The 19,483-nt window shown below is 48.3% G+C and overlaps 1 protein-coding gene across 2 annotated transcripts in view; it reads left to right on the forward strand.

Annotated features, from left to right (window-relative positions):
• The first annotated feature begins 1,617 nt into the window (after positions 1-1,617).
• Positions 1,618-19,483, forward strand: part of LBP (lipopolysaccharide binding protein) — a 32,474-nt gene continuing 14,608 nt past the window's right edge. The window contains exons 1-6 of one of the 2 annotated variants that reach the window (XM_055372580.2): positions 1,618-2,379; positions 5,273-5,387; positions 6,551-6,679; positions 10,012-10,167; positions 11,074-11,137; positions 16,827-16,890. In XM_055372580.2, coding sequence (XP_055228555.1) covers positions 2,256-2,379; positions 5,273-5,387; positions 6,551-6,679; positions 10,012-10,167; positions 11,074-11,137; positions 16,827-16,890 — 652 coding nt within the window. In that variant the 5' untranslated portion in view covers positions 1,618-2,255. The remainder of the gene's footprint in view (positions 2,380-5,272; positions 5,388-6,550; positions 6,680-10,011; positions 10,168-11,073; positions 11,138-16,826; positions 16,891-19,483) is intronic. The other variant, XM_063702066.1, reaches the window with a different exon arrangement.

Here is a 19,483-nt window from a genome sequence, read left to right on the forward strand (position 1 = left end):
TCCTTACCCTGAGGCCTCTGCTCAGCTTGTTGCCTCCCAAGAGAACCCTGCCCTGACCAGAGTTTTGGAATGGCATCCTGCAGACCTGGACTTAAATTCCTGCTGGGTGACTGCAGCCTGCATCACTTCACCCTGCCAAACCTCAGTTTCTTCATCTCAAGACAAGACTAAAATATCCACCTGGGGTTGCTGATGCAAGGATGAGAGGAGACGTGCAGCTTAACCAGCACAGCGCCTGCACATAGTAGGTGCTCAATAAATATCAGTTTCTTTCCAATTCCTGCCGGGTGCTGCAAGGATCTCAGGAAATGGAAGACTCAGCCGTGCCTGCAAGGAGCCATCAGACTGGTGGTGTGGGGACTGAGAGGAGGGACGGATGAGGATCCCAACAAACCTCAGCCCCAGTGACAGGAGCAACACGGTACAGAGGAGCAGAGAGGCCTGGACTGTGGGGTTCCCTGTGCTTAACGTGGGACATTCTGATCTTAACCTCAGTGCCTGCCAGTGCTGTTTGTGACCTACTGGGAGTCACCCTGTTAATCCCACCACATTCGATTGGTTGAGGCCATCATGAAGACCTGCCCAATTTCAAGGGAAGGGGGCAGAAACATTACCTTTTGATGGAAGGAATATCAAAGAATTCGTGGACATATTTTTAAAGGACCACAATTATCAAAAAGCAGAGTGGTTAATGCTGTGGTGGGGAAAGCACAAAGGGTTCTGGGACCTCAGAGGGGACCCTTTCTAGAATCCAGAGAAGCATGGGAGTGGTCAGGGAAGGCTTCCTGGGGGTGAGGGCAAAGCAGAACTCACAAATGTAATCAGGGCTGGGGCAAAACTCTAAAAATTAAACACAGTCTGTACTATAAATTTTGTTTTCCAGAATGAAATTTTACTATCTTGACTTACTGCGAATATATGCCCGGGACCATACCCCCAAGAAAATAAAAATTTTAGAGGCTGGGCATGGTGGCCCAAGTCTATAATCCCAGTATTTTGGAAGGCCAAGCGGGAGGCTCACTTGAGCTCAGGAGTTCGACACCAGCCTGGGCAACATAGCAAGACCTCGTCCCTACTAAAATACAAAAAATTAGCTGGACATGGTGGCTCACACCTGTAGTCCCAGCTACTTAGGGGGCTGTGGTGGGAGGATCACTTGAGCCCAGGAAGTTGAGGTTGCAGCGAGCGATGATCATGCCACTGGACTCCTGCTTGAGCAACAGAGTAGACTTTGTCTCAAAAAATGAAAAAAGAAAAAAAATTGTACATATCCACAAGCAAAAACTTTTTTAACACTTATAATTCTACCCCCACAACCAGAGACAATGCCTCATGACTCCTTGCTAAATATTTTCCAGATTGTTGAACATAGAAGCCTATTTTGAACCCCCCAAAATAGAACCTTACTCTATGGTGCCATTGGAAACGGATGCCTCATGACACCCCTTTCCTTGCCAAGAATACCTTTATTTCTGCAGCCTCACTTTAAGGGGCATGTCATAATTCATTTAACCAATGCCCTTCTGGTGGATACATGAGGTTGGGTCTCACTTCTCCTGTCCTGTTTCCCACAGCATAGCAGTGGTATCTTGGAGCAGTGATTTACTGGCACACTGACTCAATTATGTACTTAGGGGCAAGTCCCTGAAATTGAATTCCTGGGTCACAGGGCATGCAACTGTTTAAACATTTGCCAATTGCCTTCCAGAAAATTTCACCACCAGCAAGGTTTGAGAGACACTGTTTTCCCATTGGGGGAAACATTTATTTTTTAAATAAACGAGCCAGTATATTTAAAAAAAGAGAGTTTGGTTGGTGCCAGATGTAGCTTCACTCTCAACCCTGCCGTCTGCTGGGGGTGAGATCTCGAGGGAGCTCTGTGGCTTTTTTGAACCTCAGTTTCCTCATCTGCAAAACCAGGCCTTCCTAGCCGAGCTCTTAAGAGACTGGCTGAGATGAGGCAAGATGAACAGTGATGAATGTGGGGTCTTTCTGTGGGGAGGGTGGACAGGGATGATCATAGGAGTCAGGCTTCCTCATCCACTGATCTGGGCAGTGAAATCTGGCTTCTAAGTATGACCTTATGACTTCAATGATGTCGCAAGCAGGTTCCAGTCCCTGTGCCTCCCCTTCCCACTCCCAGGAGCCCATCCAGCCTCAGGAACTGCCCCCAGCCATCGAGCCTTGGCTACTTAAGGGACCTGGGCCCAATCCACAGCTGGGACAGTCCTGGCCCACTGCACTGGGAATCTAGGATGGGGGCTTTGGCCAGAGCCCTGCCGTCCATACTGCTGGCATTGCTGCTCACGTCCACCCCAGAGGCTCTGGGTGCCAACCCCGGCCTGGTCGCCAGGATCACCGACAAGGGACTGGAGTATGGTAAGAAGCCACATCTGCTGGCTGGACTTGGCAAACCCACGCTCCAGGCTGCTCTGGGTACAGTGGGGACAGGGAGTAGGGACACAGACCGGACCCTCTCCCTGGGGCAGTGCTACCTTCTGGGTCAGGTGGCTCTGGCTCCTATTCTGGCCTTACTGCCCACCAGCTGAGTGCCCTGGGCATGTTATTTGTGGTAGTGAGGTCCTCCACCAGCCAACAGAACACAGCTTTGCGTGCAAGTAGTTGATTTGGGAAATGATTCCAGGAAACACTGTAGGGAATCGGTACTGAGATGAGGAAGGGAGGGCAGCCAGGAGAGAGTGTGCAATTAAACCAGCCACCACCTCTGATGATGGGAACCACTCAGCTGGGAAAATTCTGCGTAAAGTTTGGAAACACATGCCTCTGAACTGGAAGTCAGAATTGTGGTCACCTCTAGAGGCAGGCAGAGACCCTGAAGGGCATGAGGGAGGTCTGCCGGGGTGCTGGAAGTTGCCATATCTTGATCCAGGTGGTGATCACATTGCTGTATAAACATTAAAAATTATTTAGCAATACCTTTAAAATTTGTGCCCATTAGGTACTTTATATATATTATTCCTCAATTTTAAAGAATGGGCAGGCCAGGCACAGTGGCTCACGCCTGTAATCCCAGCACTTTGGGAGGCTGAGGTGGGTGGATAGCTTGAGGCCAGGAGTTCGAGGCAAGCCTGGCCAACATGGTGAAATCTCGCCTCTACTAAAAATACAAAAATTAGCCAGTCTTGGTGGCAGCCAACTGTAATCCCAGCTACTTGGGAGGCTGAGGCAGGAGAATCGCTTGAACCCGGGAGGCAGAGGTTGCAGTGAGCCGAGATCATGCTGCTGCATTGCAGCCTGGGCAACAGAAGGAGACTGTCTCAAAAAAATAAATAAAAATAAAACAAAGAATGAGCAAAAGTAGGAGTATTTTTTTTTTAATACTGAAACAAAGCCTCCCGACTATCCAGGTGGCAAGGGAACTGGGATATTTATACACCACAGTGATTGATTGAGGGCTTCTGGGCCGGGGGTTTGTCACCTCCCCAGCACTTCTGTCCTGTTGCATGTACCTGCTTTCTGCAGTTACAGGACAAAAAGCCTCAGGACATACAGGCTCAGGGAGGCAGACATTGGCAGCTGGGAGTCAACTGTCACTCACTGGAAAGACTCAAGGATATGGACAGGCACTGACCACATGTCTTCTCACATCCCTAGAGCCTCAGTTGCCTTACCTATTAAATGAGATAACAACATTCCCTTAGGTAGGGTTGTTGGGAGCCCAGACTGGCTCGAGACAGGAAGAGGGAAATCAGGGAAGGATTCCAGGATATAGTAAAATGGAAAAGACAGTGGGAATTACCCAAGGACAAGGGGTAGCGTTCCAGGCAGAAGGACCCCAACATGTGCATTTGCTAGAGGGAGAAGAGCAAATTGGAAAGAGGTGAAAGGGGAGGCTGCTGGTCTTCTGTGTACCCATGCCTGCCTTGGGGACAGAAACCTGGGCCTCTCAGATCTCGGAACAGTGGGACCTGGTAACTGGTACTTGCATTGAAACTGTAAATCAGGAAAGTTTCTCTTTTGTTCCTTTGCACTGTGCACACACACCATGTTTATGTAACCAGTCCTCTGAGGTTGGGCATTTTGGTCCTTTCCATATTTTTTTTTTTTTTTGTAACGGAGTCTCACTCTGTTGCCAGGCTGGAGTGCAATGGCACAATCTTGGCTCACTGCAACCTCCGACTCCCTGGTTCAAGTGATTCTCCTGCCTCAGCCTCCCGAGTAGCTGGGATTACAGGCACATGCTACCACGCCCAGCTAATTTTTGTATTTTTAGTAGAGACAGGGTTTCACCATGTTGGCCAGGATGGTCTCGATGATCCACCCGCCTCGGCCTCCCAAAGTGCTGGGATTACAGGCGTGAGCCACTGCGCCCGACCCCTTTCCATATTTTTAATAATATAAACCCTGTTTGCTGTTCCAGGCATTTACTGAGTGCCTGCTGTGTGTCAGGCACCAAGCTAGGAGTGCTTGTTATCCTCACAGCCCCCTTCTTGCTTTGCAGTTTCAATGACATGCCAATGAGGAAAGTTTAGTTTAGTTTAGTCTAGTTTTGTTTTGTTTTGTTTTGTTTTGTTTGAGACAGAGTCTCACTCTGTCGCCCAGGCTAGAGTGCAGTAGTGCAATCTCGGCTCACTGCAATCTCTGCCTCCCGGGTTCAAGTGATTCTCCTGCCTCAGCCTCCCGAGTAGCTGAGACTACAGGTGCCTGCCACCATGCCCGGCTAATTTTTGTATTTTTTAGTAGAGATGAAGTTTCACCATATTGGCCAGGCTGGTCTCGAACTCCTGACCTCAGGTGATCTGCCCTCCTCAGCCTCCCAAAGTGCTGGGATTACAGGCGTGAGCCACCACGCCCAGCAAATGTATTGTTGTCATTGCTATTTGACAGATGAACAAAGTGAAGGTTGTTTGGGGACTTTGTCAAAGTCATCCAGCTAGAAAGATGCCCTCTTTCTCTAGCCCCCAGATCCTTCCAGTTTCTTCTACACAGGCCAGATGTCATGGAGGACAAGAAGGAGGACCATCCGTCCAAGCGCACAGCACTTTTGCCCTTGGGGATTTGTTGGCAAAGGCATTCCATTTCCTCGTCAGTAAAATGGGCGTGAACCTAACAATGCCACAGAAATGCAGGGACGCCTCTGAATGTCCCTCATGCTACCTGGCACACAGAGGGGCTCATATCCTGTCATTGTACTTAATGCTAATAAGGATGTTGGCCCCTCTCTTGAGGACAGGTGGGAGCCACCGTAGGGTTTAGAGCAGGGGAGGAGGCAGGCAGATCAAGCTGACTCCCAGCTATTTCCTTTCCACAGCGGCCCAGGAGGGGCTATTGGCTCTGCAGAGTGAGCTGCTCAGGATCACGCTGCCTGACTTCACCGGGGACTTGAGGATCCCCCACGTCGGCCGTGGGCGCTATGAGTTCCACAGGTGCGGCTCTCCCTTCTGCTGTGGCTCTGAAGTGGCTGGAGCTGGCTGTCAGGGGGAATTGGAGAGTGAGGAAGAGAGAGCCTCAGGATTGGGCTGCGGGGGGACCTCTCCGGGGCAGACAGTGGGATAGTTCCCTGAAGAGCTCAGAAGGAAATTCTGGGAAGGAATTGAGCTCCTCCACTCAGTCACGCAGCAAATATTAAGGAAGACCTACTGGCTGTGTGATCTGAGCCTTGATTTCCTTATCTGTAAAATGGAGTTGATCTACTTCCTCCTTCAGAGTGCTCATCCAAGATCCAATCTGGCCACTAGATGTAGTTTGGAAGAGAAGATAGACCTTACACTTTAAATCTAGTAGCCCAATGGTTAGAGCTGAAGTTTGTACTTGGGGGAGTCAGGGAAGGCTTCCAGGAGAAGGTGGCATTTGAGCCAAGTCTTCAAAAGATTACTAGACTTGAGCAGCTGATGCTTTAAAAGAGCGTGAACTGCTTTTTGAGGGATGGGCAGTGAAGAAACGACAATCAGACTCGTAGCACATTGTACCCCTCCCTGCTCACTGCTGTTGGGTGTTTCCTTCATTCCTGCCTTCTTTTATTCAGTCCATCAGCCAAAATCTATTGGGCACCTACTATGTGCCAGGCAAATAAAATAGAACTTGACCGTTATTTTCACACTGTGACAACCTTGCTGACTTTTTTGGGTCTTATCTTAAGGCTGCCACCATCTTCCCTGAATCTGTTTCCCCCCTACCTGGATGTATTGAGAGAGAGGAGGGTTAGCAGGAACTGCAAACCCAAAGGGATATGTCTACGGACCTTCTCAGGATGCCGCCGGGGGTCATTAGATTCATGGGTTCTGATGCTGACTGCAAAACCGTGAGCAATTGCATCCCTTCCTCAAGGTTCTATTTCCCCCTTTGTGGAAAGGGAGCAACAACACTGCTGACCCCTTCAGTGTGGCCCATATGGCCTGAAGAAAGTAATGTGCTTAGCATGGTCATAAGATCGATGCCTGGGGCACAGCAGGTGCTTACCTGGAGCAGATCCTGCTGGTCTAGTCCCCACTGTGGAGAGGGGAGGCGCAAAGTCCCTGGTGAGGCTGGTCCCTGGTGAGGCTGGGTCCAGGCCCAGGGCTGACACCTCCTTCCATGTCTCTCCCTTCAGCCTGAACATCCACAGCTGTGAGCTGCTTCACTCTGCGCTGAGGCCTGTCCCCGGCCAGGGCCTGAGTCTCAGCATCTCCGACTCCTCCATCCGGGTCCAGGGCAGGTGGAAGGTGCGCAAGTCATTCTTGTAAGTTGGCTCTGCTCCCAGGCCCTGGAGCTCTTGGCCTTGGCCTTCGCCCCATCCTTCTTAGGTCCAAGGTGTTCCTAGCTTATCAGAAAGGCCACGTGATGGACAGATGGAGTCCAAGCCCGGAGGTGGCCTGGGGATTGAGTCCTGGCTCTTGGATGAGTGTCTTTCCGTCTCTGAGTCTCTACTTCCTCATCTCCCAAAGGGGACGGGCCTGCTTCCTTGATGGAGTCATGGGAGGGCTAAGTGCTGTAATATCATGTCTCCTTGGTTTGCTTCCCACAGAAGCAGACCTTAGGGCAAGAATTCCAGTGCAATAGTTTATCTTGGAAGCGATCTGAGGAAACCCACAGGGGAGTGGGGAAGTGAGGAAGGGGAGGGAAGGGAAGGAAGTCAGCCTGGTGGGCAAGTGAAGCTGTCTAGCTGGGGAACTCAGGGACAGCAGAGAACACGCCTCTGAGTTACTCCAGCCCCACCCTGTCACCCCGTCCTCCTGCTTGCCATTGGCCAAGGGCTGCTTCCAGGGGCTCTGGCTCTCAGGCACTTTGAACAGTTCTCTGACCCCAGAGGCACGTGGCTGGAAGGGGTGTTCATGTGCTCGGGCTGCCGTAACAAGCATAGACTGGGTAGCTTAAGCAGAAGTGTGTTTTCTCACAGTTCTGGAGGCTGAGGGCCAAGGTCAAGGTTTTGGCAGGCCTGGTTTCTTCTGAGGCCACTCTCCTTGGCTTGCAGATGGCTGCCCTTTGGCAATGTCCTCATGTGGTCTTTCCTCTGTGCTCAAGAAATCCCATTTCTGAGGCCGTGCACGTTGGCTCACCCCTGTAATCCCAGCACTTTGGGAGGCTGAGGCGGGAAGATCACTTGAGGTCAGGAGTTCAAGACCAGCCTGGCCAACATGGCAAAACTCAGTCTCTACTAAAAATGAAAAATAAATTAAAAATTTAAAAATTAGCCAGGTGTGGTGGCAGGTACCTGTACTCTCAACTACTCAGGAGGCTAGACAGAAGAATCGTTTGAACCCTGGAAGCAGAGGTTGCACAGGGCTGAGATCATGCCACTGTACTCCAGCCTGGGGGACAGAGCGAGACTCCATCTCTAAAAAAAGAAAGGAAAGAAACCCCGTTTCTCTCTGTATGTCCTAATCTCTTTTTATAAAGACACTAGTCAGATTGGATTAGGGCCCACCCTAATGGCCTCATTTAAATGTAATCACCTTTTCAAAGGGTCTATCTCCAATACTGTGACATTCTCAGGTACTGGGGATCAGAGCTTCAACATCTGAATTTGGGAGGCAGGTGGTGACACAGAGCAGCCCATAACAGAAGGAACAGCCCAAATATGGGTGATATGACCATATTTATACTTCAGACCTGCACTGCCTAAAATAGTAGCCACCAGCCATGCCTTTACTGAGTACTTGAAAAGTGCCTGGTACAAGTTGAGATCTACTCTAAGTATGCGACACTGAATTTGAAGATTTAGTATTAAAAAACAAACAAACAAACAAAAAAACAGCAGCTGAGCGGGGTGGCTCATGCCTGTAATCCCAGCACTTTGGGAGGCTGAGGCAGGTGGATCATTTGAGGTCAGGAGTTCAAGACCAGCTTGGTCAACATGGTGAAACCCCATCTCTACTAAAAATACAAAAATTAGCTGGGCGTAGTGGCACATGCCTGTAATCTCAGCTACTTAGGAGGATGAGACAGGAGAATCTCTGTAGCCTGGGAGGCGGAGGTTGCGGTGAGCCAAGATCACGCCACTGCACTCCAGTCTGGGCAAGAGAGTGAGACCCTATCTCAAAATAATTAATTAATTAGTTAATTAAATAAAATAAATTAGCCACCACACCTGGCTAATTTTTAAAATTATTTATTATAAATAAATAAATAAATCTCAATATTTTTTATACTGATTACATGTTGAAATCATACTATGTATTACTAAAATTAATTTCAGCTCTTTCTTTTTATCTTTTTAATGTATCTTCTGGAAAATTTAAAATTACATGTGTGGCTCTCGTTCTATTGCTTTAGAAAGATGGCCGGTTTATATGTTACCTATATATGCACATTTGTTCTAGTTCCATGAAAGGAACTGGCCACACTCTCTTACCCTGGCTTTTGTCACTGAAGTATCTTAAATATCTCTTTCTATGGGCATATGACTATCTACCTCATTTTTTTTCACTTTTTTGAATGTGCTTTTAAAAATTGATAGGAAATTCACGGAACATAAAATGGATTATTTGAAAGTATACATTCAGTGGCACTTAGTACATTCACGATTTTGTGCCATGTCCACCCCTATCTAACTCCAAAACATTTTCATCATCCCAAGAGAAAATTCCTTACCCATTAAACAATCATTCCCCATTTCCCTTCCCCCAGCTCCAGACAACCACCATTGGGGTTGGAGACTCCTGGAATAGACCACATTTTGCCCCATTGTTCTCAAAGGCTGCATAACATTGGGTGCCCACAACTCATTCAACCTGTCGCTGCCAGTGGACATGTAGGCTGTTTCCTTTTTTTTTTTTTTTTTTTTTTTTTTTTTGCTACTGCCTATGATGCTTCAGTGAGCTGCCCCACACCACGCGTACATCTTGGCAGGAAGAGCTACGGGATAAAGGCTTAGAAGTTAAATTACTGGGCCAAAGAGTATGTGTGTTAGAACGAGGAGAGATCTCACTGATTTGTGTTTCAGAAAGCTTGTGCCAATGTGCACTCTCGCTGCCACAGTGTCTGGGACTTCTGTTTACTCGTACATTCAACAGCATTGAGTATTAAAACTTCAAAAGTTTTTTTTGAATCTGATAGGCGAGAACTGGTGTCGTTGTTATTTTCATTTTTAATGACTTTTACATGCTTATTTTGTACTGCATTTCCTGTTCATATCTTTTTTTTTCTTTTGAGTTGTTCTTTCTTTCCTTGTTAATTTATATTGGCTTGTTCTTTGTATATTAGGGAAATAAGCTCATATATTAAGGAAATTGGCTCTTTAGATGTCTCATACTGCAATTTTGTTTTTTACTTTACATATGGCATTTTTTTTTTTGTCCACTGAAGTTTTAATTTTCTATGCCGACAAGTTTATCAAGGATTTCCTTTATGGCTTATGAGACTTGGATATTGCCTAGAAAGGCCTTCATCCAGCCCTGCCTGGAAATACTGGATCTGGGCTTTCTTCTAGATCTTTTATGGCTTTATTTGTTATTCTTAAATCTCTGCTCAGCTCCGTGTATTTGGAGGTAAGAACTGAGCCTTCTATTTTCCCCACAAATGGTTGCAGACCCTGGTCTAGGAACTAACCATGGCTTCTCTTACCTCCTCCAGCAAACTACAGGGCTCCTTTGATGTCAGTGTCAAGGGCATCAGCATTTCGGTCAACCTCCTGTTGGGCAGCGAGTCCTCCGGGAGGCCCACAGTTACTGCCTCCAGCTGCAGCAGTGACATCGCTGACGTGGAGGTGGACATGTCGGGAGACTTGGGGTAGGTCTCCATCGGGGCACTGCCAGCTGGACTCCTGGTTGCAGCTCCCGGCCAATCCAGCGCTCAGCCTGGCCTCCGATAATTGCAATGATCCAGGTGGCTTGCACAGGCACTTGAAGATCATTCTCTGGGGAACCCTGTTGAGATGAACAGACTTAAGCCAGGAATATTAGTGCATCATATTCATTTAAAAAAATAAACTTTCATTCACCTGACAAGGGGACCCTTGTCAGGTGAATGAAATCTGGCTATTTGGAGGAACACAGAAACTTTGGTTGAAGGAGAGTTTGCGAAAAATATACAAGTCGTTGGACAAGTCATTTCATCTCTTCTAGTCTCAGTTTCCTTGATTAGAAAAGTGTGACCAGGTGTGGTGGCTCACGCCTGTAATCCTAACCATTTGGGAGGCCAAGGCAGAAAATCGCTTGAGCTCAGGAGTTCAAGACCAGCCTGGACAACATGGTAAAACCTGTCTCCACAAAAAAATACAAAAATTAGCCAGGCGTGATGGCACATGCCTGTAGTCTCAGCTACTTCAGGGGCTGAGTTGGGAGGATGGCTTCAGGCCAGGTGACAGAGGTTGCAGTGAGCTGAGATTGTGCCACTGCACTCCAGCCTGGGTGACAAGGTGAGATCCTGTCCCCCGCCCCCCGCAAAAGAAAAGAAAAATGTGGATTCTCAAGCCGCTTCCCCAAATCTGCTGAATGTGATCACGTGACTGGGTGCCGCAGGTGCTGGGAAGCCAGACACAGCGAATCAGGCTGGATGTGCTGGGACACAGCAGGGCGCCACGAAGGGGTGGAGAGGGCTCCCTTTCTGGACTGGCCTGACCAGGGACCAGGGCCTGGCTTTCCCAGGCACCCGGCCATCCCCAAGTTCAGTGGCAGACTGTGCTTCTCTCCCCAGGTGGCTGTTGAACCTCTTCCACAACCAGATTGAGTCCAAGTTCCAGAAAGTACTGGAGAGCAGGGTAAGAAGGTCCAAGCCTCTGGCCTCCCCCGAGCTTGGCGAGGGCTGAATGGAAGACCTCACTGACCGCTGGCCCTGGACCAGGCCATGGGGGCTGGTTTAGACGTACTTGGGCCCAAGGCCCAGGGAGGACAAATCATTTGCCCAGGTCATGGAGCTGTTGTGGGGCACGCTGGGGACAAAGCTCCAAGTCCGTTCGGTTGGGCAGAAAATGGTCAACTGCTTGACCAAGGGTTAAACAGCAGGGGCTAAACAGAGACTCCAGCCCCTCCCTCTGCTCCGCCTTGCTCAGTGCCCCACACTGCCCTGCATTCCACCAAGGTCAGAAAGGAAACCATTCCTCAGGCGCCTGCAAGAGACCAGGCAGGAAATCTCAGCGAGGGCGTGGGCCAGGTGGGAACTGGGCAAGCTCGTGAGCACCAGCCCTGGATGGGGAGGCAGCAACACTGTCAGACTGGCCTGTTAAAAAGGAGTATGTGAAATCTTCAGAGTGTATCATCTTTGACTAAATCAAAAAGATGTCGTGTTAACTTTCAGTTCCTCTAAACGCTCATTCATCCCAAAATCCCGTTTCTGAGATATTAGCCAAAGGGTATCTGTAGCAATGACTGTGGGAAGGGAGAAAGTGATGAAGGAGGAAAGGGAAAAACACACACACACAAAAACACACCACACCCCACACACACTCCCCGCCCCACGCACACACACACCACACACACATCTTACACACAAGCACCCCCCACACACCACACCCTCCACACACACCCCTCACATACCACAGCCCCCCACACACCCCCACACACACACCGTATACACACACTCACACATCACACCCCGCAGACTCCTCCACACACACACCCACACACACCACCCACATACACAGTACAAACATCCTACACACACACCCTGCACACACACCCCACACCCCACACCCATACACACGTCTCACATACCACAGCCCCACACACACCCCCACACACATCCCACACACACACACACCCCACACACACACCCTCCACACACACCTAAGACACCACACACATACACAGCACACACATCAACCCCCTCACACACAACCCACACACCCTGCATCCCCCCCACATTCACCCCTCACACACCACACCTCCCCCATACACCCTCCACACACACCCCCACACACATACCACACCCCACACAAACACACACCCCACACACATACCACACCCCACACAAACACACACCCCACACACATACCACACCCCACACAAACACACACACCCCCACACACACCCACCACACACACCCTACACACAGACAGCACCCACACACACCACACGCACCCCCTACACACACACCACACACACCCTCCGCACACACACACAAACACACCACCCACTCACACCACACACACCCCCCACACCACACACACGCGCGCACACAGACACCCCCCCTGGTCTGTAAGTCCAACCTCTGGTTTGGCTTTGAGTGCCCCCTCGTGGTTGAAGCAGGAACAGCAGGCAAACCCCGCATTTTGGGTGTGGCCAGCTGTGCTGTTTCTTTTCTGGTTCTGGGTCCCTGGGATTAAGTGACCCTGAGAAATATGCCAACCTACTCAGGCACCCTGTTGCCATATTGCTGTGCATAACAATAGTAAGGTAGTACAATTATAATTATCATAGTAATCCCATACCATAATTATTGTTTTGATAAATGAATATAATTAATGCTGTACAGAATATATTATTGTATAACTATTCTGATTTATAACAAAAATGGCTGCTATTTCTTGAGCCTGTGGCTTGGCCAGGGATAATGGGCTCAGCACTTCATGTGCACAGTCCCTCTGGATCTTTTTTTTTTTTTAATTGTGACAGAGTCTCACTCTGTCGCCCAGGCTGGAGTGCAGTGGCACGACCTTGGCTCACTGCAACCTCCACCTCCCAGGTTCAAGCAATTCTTCTGCCTCAGCCTCCCGAGTAGATGAGACCACAGGCACGTGCCACCACGCCCAGTTAATTTTTTGTATTTTTAGTAGAGACGGGGTTTCACCATATTGGCCAGGCTGGTCTTGAACTCCTGACCTCGTGATCCGCCCACCTCAGTGTCCCAAAGTGCTGGGATTACAGGCGTGAGCCACCACACCCAGCCAGTCCCATTGGATCTTAACCTCGACCTTGGAAGGAGGCGCCATTTTCCACATGGACAGAGGAGGCTGAGGGGTGGAGTAGCTTTCCCAGTGTCACCTTGCTGGTGAGAGGCTGAATCAGGATTGGAGCTTCCTAGAATGTGGAGCAGCTTGTACCAAAGCCCTTCTAGGGCTAGGTGTCTTGGGAAAGATGGAGATCTCACCTGACCCCTGATCCTTAGAGATCTTCGAATTCTCTTCCAGAAAAACTAAGAGCCTGACGCAGGCCTTTCTAATTCCCCACTCAGGGTGGGATGTGGTACCTGGACCAGCAAGGCTAAGGAGAAGAATAAGCACTCATGAATGCTTGCTCTCTGGGTGATATATACTCACTATCTCTTTCCCCAGCTTCCCAAAATATTACCAGAAAGGGGTCCTGATCCAGAACCTCAAGAGAGGGTTCTTGGATCTCGCGCAAGAAAGAATTTGGGGTGAGTTCATAAAGTGAAAGCAAGTTTATTAGAGAAGTAATGACGGAAAAGAATGGCTACTCCACAGGCAAAGCAGCAACATGGGCTGCTCAGTTGCGTATACTTGTGGTTATTTCTTGAGTCTGTGCTAAAGGGGTGGATTATTCATGAGTTTTCCTGGAAAGGGGCGAGGACTTCCCAGAACTGAGGGTTCCTTCCCCTTTTAGACCATATAGGGTAACTTGGACATTGCCATGGCATTTGTAAACTGTCTTGGAGCTGGTGGTCAAGTCTTTTAGCATGCCGATGTATTATAATTAACGTATAATGAGCAGTGAGGACGACCAGAGGGCACTCTCGTCGCCATCTTGGTTTTGGTTGGTTTGGCCAGCTTCTTTACCGCATCCTGTTTTATCAGCAGGGTCTTTATGACCTGTATCTTGTGATACCAGTCCTGCTGACCTCCTAGCTCATCTGGTGACTAAGAATGCCTAACCTCCTGGGAACGCAGCCCAGCGGGTCTCAGCCTCATTTTGCCCCTGTTCTAGATGAAGTCACTCTAGTTATAACACCACTGACAAAAACACCCTGGGAAGCACTTGGCCTTGCCATTGTATCTTGTGAGTGAGAACCAAAAAGCAGAGAGAGGTTCTGCAAAGGTCAAACAGCCATTGGGGACTGGGCAGGATTTGAATCCAAATTTACCTGGCTTTCCTGCTGCACCCCTAACCACTACCCCAGCTGCATCCTCAGGAGGCCCTGCTGTGTGTCTGCGACTCAGGCATCCCATGCCTCCCCTGCCCAGTCCTTCATGTCCCTAAAGACTGGGGCATCCAGGCTCCAGGCTTTTGGGATGGTCTGATGGGCTATTGTCTGAAGGAAAAGCAAGAAAGGAGCGGTCTTCAGGGAGATGGATGGAGTTTCTTGGTTCCCTTGCAATCAACCACGAATGTTCCTCACTACACTTGACCTTGCTTTCTGGCAGCTCCTCGCTGCTAAACTCCTCTCCCAGAAAATGGAGCAGCTGCAAAGAGAGGTTAAGATACAGCCCTTTGCCCTCCCAGCCCCCAGCATCACCCTTCCATCAGCAACCCAGCGTCTGATGGATGGTGCCTGCTTACCCTTCAGCACAGAAGCCATCTGTGACCCCTGCACTAGGCCAGGGCTCTGCATGTCCCTCTCCTTCACTGTACATGTGGATTCATTGCACAAGAGGCGGTAGCTGGCTAACAAAAAGAGCTGTTTAAAGTGAGGACTTTCTCATCGCACATAAACAAAGCAAATATTGACGTATGAACCCAAATGTTTTAATGGTGGAGTTTCAGGCAGCGTCTCCAATGCCCCCTCTTCGAGCTGTGTCAGTGAATGCCCACAGCTATTCTTTGAAAATGGTCTCTTGATTGACATTGCCCTTGGTCTTTCCTGCATAAAACATTAAACTGCTACAAGAAACCATCCCAGGTTTCTTTAACTGCAATGAGAATTTAAAGACACTTGCAAAGCCATCCCAGTGTAGAATCCTTCTTGATCTTTATGATTTTTTTTCCTCCTAAGATTTTCTGTTGTCTGGTCCAAATTTAATCTTGTTTTTAGAGGGGTTTTTTTGTTTGTTTTTTGTTTTTTGTTTTTTTGGTTTTTTGGTTTTTTTGCACCTCACCTTTCCAGAGTATTTATCTTAGGTTTTCATAGAAAGAACCCTTATAGCTAGGGCCGGGCATGGTGGCTCATGCCTGTAATCCCAGCACTTTGGGAGGCCGATGGGGGTGGATCATGTGAGGTCAGAAGTTCTAGACCAGCTTGGCCAACATGGTGAGACCCCAGTCTCTACTAAAAATATAAAAATTGGCAGGGTGTGGTGGCACATGCCTGGAATCCCAGCTACTTAGGAAGCTGAGGTAGGAGAGTCACTTGAACCTGGGAGGCGGAAGTTGCAGTGAGCTGAGATTGTGCCATTGCACTCTAGCCTAGATAACAGAGCAAGACTGTGTCTCAAAAACAAAAAAAAAAACAAAAAAAACAAAAAACCTTTTTTCCCAATGATATTGCATTAGTGTACATAATAAATAATTCGAGTGATTACAAAAGCAAGTACAGCAAACAGGTGGTAGGCTTTCATGTGGACCCCAGTAGGGCCCAGTTGGACTTTTCAAAGTCTATCCCAAGGCTGCATCATAAATAATTCGGGTGATTACAGTGGCAAGTACAGCCAACAAGTCTGGAAATGCACATTTCCTTCTCTTGAGAAGCAGGCCGCACAACTGGTGGCAATTGTGTATGAGTAGCCTACAGACCCCAGCATTCAGTCTTCCAGGAGTACCAGTGGGAATGGGGAATACTGATCAGTCCAGCCAATCTGTTCAGGATGACCATTAAGAACTATCTACAGGCCGAATGTGGTGGCTCACGTCTGTAATCCCAGCACTTTGGGAGGCCAAGGCAGGTGGATCGCCTGAGGTCAGGAGTTCAAGACCAGCCTGGCCAACATGGTGAAACCCCGTCTCCACTAAATATATAACAATTAGCTGGGCGTGGTGGCACATGCCTGTAATCCCAACTATTTGGGAGGCTGAGGCAGGAGAATCGCTTGAACCCAGGAGGCAGAGGTTCACCCAGGAGGTGAGCCGAGATCGCAACACTGCACTCCAGCCTGGCCAACAGGGCGAGACTCCATCTCAAAAAAAAAAAAACAAAAAAACTATCTACATTAACTGTATGTTTATTTGTGTTTATTTCTAGTTAGTGTCTAGTTCTGCTATTAAACTCTAAATTCTGAGAGGCCAGGACCTCCCAAAGGAAAACTTTGTAATGGTGGAGTTTCAGGCACTGTCTCCAGCCAGTGCCCCCTCCTCAGGCTGTGTCAGTGACTCCCTAGCTCAGGTGTCCAGCCCTGGGACAGACTGAAAAGTCCAACTGGACCCTAGTGGAGTCCACATGGGGGCCTACATAATTTTATTATTTGTATTTCCTTGGTACCTGGCTCATGACAAGCACTTATAAATATTTGTAAATCAGTGATCACTGAGCACAGGTGTGGAATAATGTGACTGCAGTGATCAGCACGGGGCCAGACCAGAGCTGGGGAACTCACTCAGGCATTCTCTTCCCATGTTTTTCAGATTTGCGAAATGATCCAGAAATCAGTGTCCTCCGATCTACAGCCTTATCTCCAAACTCTGCCAGGTAGGACACCCCATCCATCCCGGGACACTTTTATTTCTGTTAATTTCTATAAGAGCATATATATATCTTATAAAATAGTAAATGGGGCAAAAATATAGAAAGTAAAAATTAAGGGCCAGGCGCAGCGGCTCACGCCTGTAATCTCAGCAATCTGGGAGGCCGAGGCGGGTGGATCACCTGAGGTTGGGAGTTCGAGACCAGCCTGGCCAACATGGTGAAACGCCGTCTCTACTAAAAATACAGAATTAGCCGGGCATGGTAGTGCATGCCTGTAATCCCAGCTACTCGGGAGGCTGAGGCGGGAGAATTGCTTGAACCCAGAAGGTGGAGGTTGCAGTGAGCCAAGATCACGCCATTGCACCCTACCCTGGGCAACAAAGACCGAAACTCTGTCTCAACAGAAAAAAAAAAAAAAGAAAGTAAAAATTAAAAGTTCATTTTTCTCCCCCACTTTTCTTCCAAGAAGTAACTTCTGTTTTGGGTGTACCTTTTCAGATATTTTCTTTGTATGTACAAATATAAATACATGTAAGCATATAAATAGACATTCATATATGTATTATTTTGTTCATGAATCTATGTGTATATGCATAATTTTAAATATATATGTTCATATACACATAGTATAGGCATTGTTCCAGATTTCTTTTTTTTGAGATGGGGTCTCACTCTGTGTCCCAGGCTGGAGTGCAGTGGTGTGATCTCGGCTCACTGCAGCGTCAACCTCTTGAGCTCAAGTGATCCTCCTGCCTCAGCCACCTGAGTAGCTGGGACCACAGGTGCATGGCACCACACCCGTCTACTTTTTGTATTTTTTGTAGAGACAGGGTTTCTTTATGTTGCCCAGGCTGGTCTTGAACTCCTGGGCTCAAGTGATCTGCCCACCTCAGCCTCCCAAAGTACTGGGATGACAGGCACGAGCCACTGTGCCAGCTTGATTTCATTTTTAAAAACTTTTTATTGAAGTATATTTATAAAGCAAAGTGCTCAAATCATAAGTGTGCTGTTAAAGAGTTTTTACATGCATGTAACCAGCTCCCAACCGAGAAACAGAACACGGCTGGTTTTTCAGAGCCCCTAGTGTCCCCCTCCGTCACTGCCCAGCCCTCCAGGGTCACCACCATCCCAACTTCTACCAGCAAAGATTAGTTTTGCACTTTGCACATGAATGGAATCAGACAATATTTTGAGTCTCTTTTCAAAAGCCAGAAGGCTTTCTTTGTTCAACTTTAAAATACGAGGTCAGGGCTGGGCGTGGTGGCTCACACCTTTATTTTTTGTGTTCTTTTTCTTTTTTTTTTTTTTTTTTTTGAGATGGAGTCTCGCTCTGTTGCCCAGGCTGGAGTGCAGTGGCGCAATCTCGGCTCACTGCAAGCTCCGCCTCGCGATTTCACGCCATTCTCCTGTCTCAGCCTCGCGAGTAGCTGGGACTACAGGTGCCCACCACGTCTGGCTAATTTTTTTTGTATTTTTAGTAGAGACGGGGTTTCACCATGTTAGCCAGGATGGTCTTGATCTCCTGACCTCGTGATCCGCCCGCTCGGCCTCCCAAAGTGCTGGGATTACAGGCGTGAGAGCTCACGCCTTTAATCCCAACACTTAGGGAGGCCGAGGCGGGTGGATTACCCGAGGTCAGGAGTTCGAGACCAGCCCAGTCAACATGGTGAAACCCCATCTCTACTAAAAATACAAAAATTAGCCAGGTGCCATGGTGGATGCCTGTAATCCCTGCTACTCGGGAGGCTGAGGCAGGAGAATCACTTGAACCTGGGAGGCGGAGTTTGCAGTGAGTTGAGACTGCGCTACTGCACTCCAGCCTGGGCAACAGAACGAGACTCTGTCTCAACAAAGAAAAAAAATAATAAATAATAAATAAACAAAATAAAATATGAGGTCAGGTCAGGCTTGGTGGCGCACACCTATAATCCCAGCACTTTGGGAGGCCAAGGAGGGAGTATCACTTCAGTTCAGGAGTTCAAAGCCAGCCCGGGCAACATGGTGAAACCCCATCTCTACAATAAATACAAAAATTAGCCAGGCATAGTGGTGTGTGCCTGTAGTCCCAGCTACTTGGGAGGCCAAGGTGGGAGGATCGCTTGAGCCCAGGAGGTCAAGGCAGCGGTGGGCTGAAATTGTGCCACTGCACTCCAGCCTGGGCCACAGAGTGAGATCCTATCTCAAAAAGAAATGAAATAAAATAAAACATGAGGTCCATGCATATTGTTGCATGCACCTGTAGTGTAGCTGGTTTATTCTCCTTGCTGCATGGTATATCACCATGTAGATGTTTCCCCATTTATTTGTCCATTCTACTGTTGAAGGCCATCTGGGGGGTGTTCAGTTTTAGGCCATTATCCATAGTGCTGCTATAAATGTCCTAGTACCTATGGTCGCATGTCTTTGGGTATATATCTGGGAGTGAAATTGCAAGCTCATCATATCATGTGATATGCCCAGATTCAGCATTATAAGATCCTGCCAAACAGTTTTCCAAAGTGGTTGTAACAGACCTTATTTGTTAACAGCCGTGTAGTGTTCCATCACATGGATGTGTCTTCATTTATTTAATAAGTCCCCCACTGATGGACATTTA

Source organism: Gorilla gorilla, chromosome 21 (assembly GCF_029281585.2).
Source record: "Gorilla gorilla gorilla isolate KB3781 chromosome 21, NHGRI_mGorGor1-v2.1_pri, whole genome shotgun sequence".
NCBI classification, from domain to species: domain Eukaryota; kingdom Metazoa; phylum Chordata; class Mammalia; order Primates; family Hominidae; genus Gorilla; species Gorilla gorilla.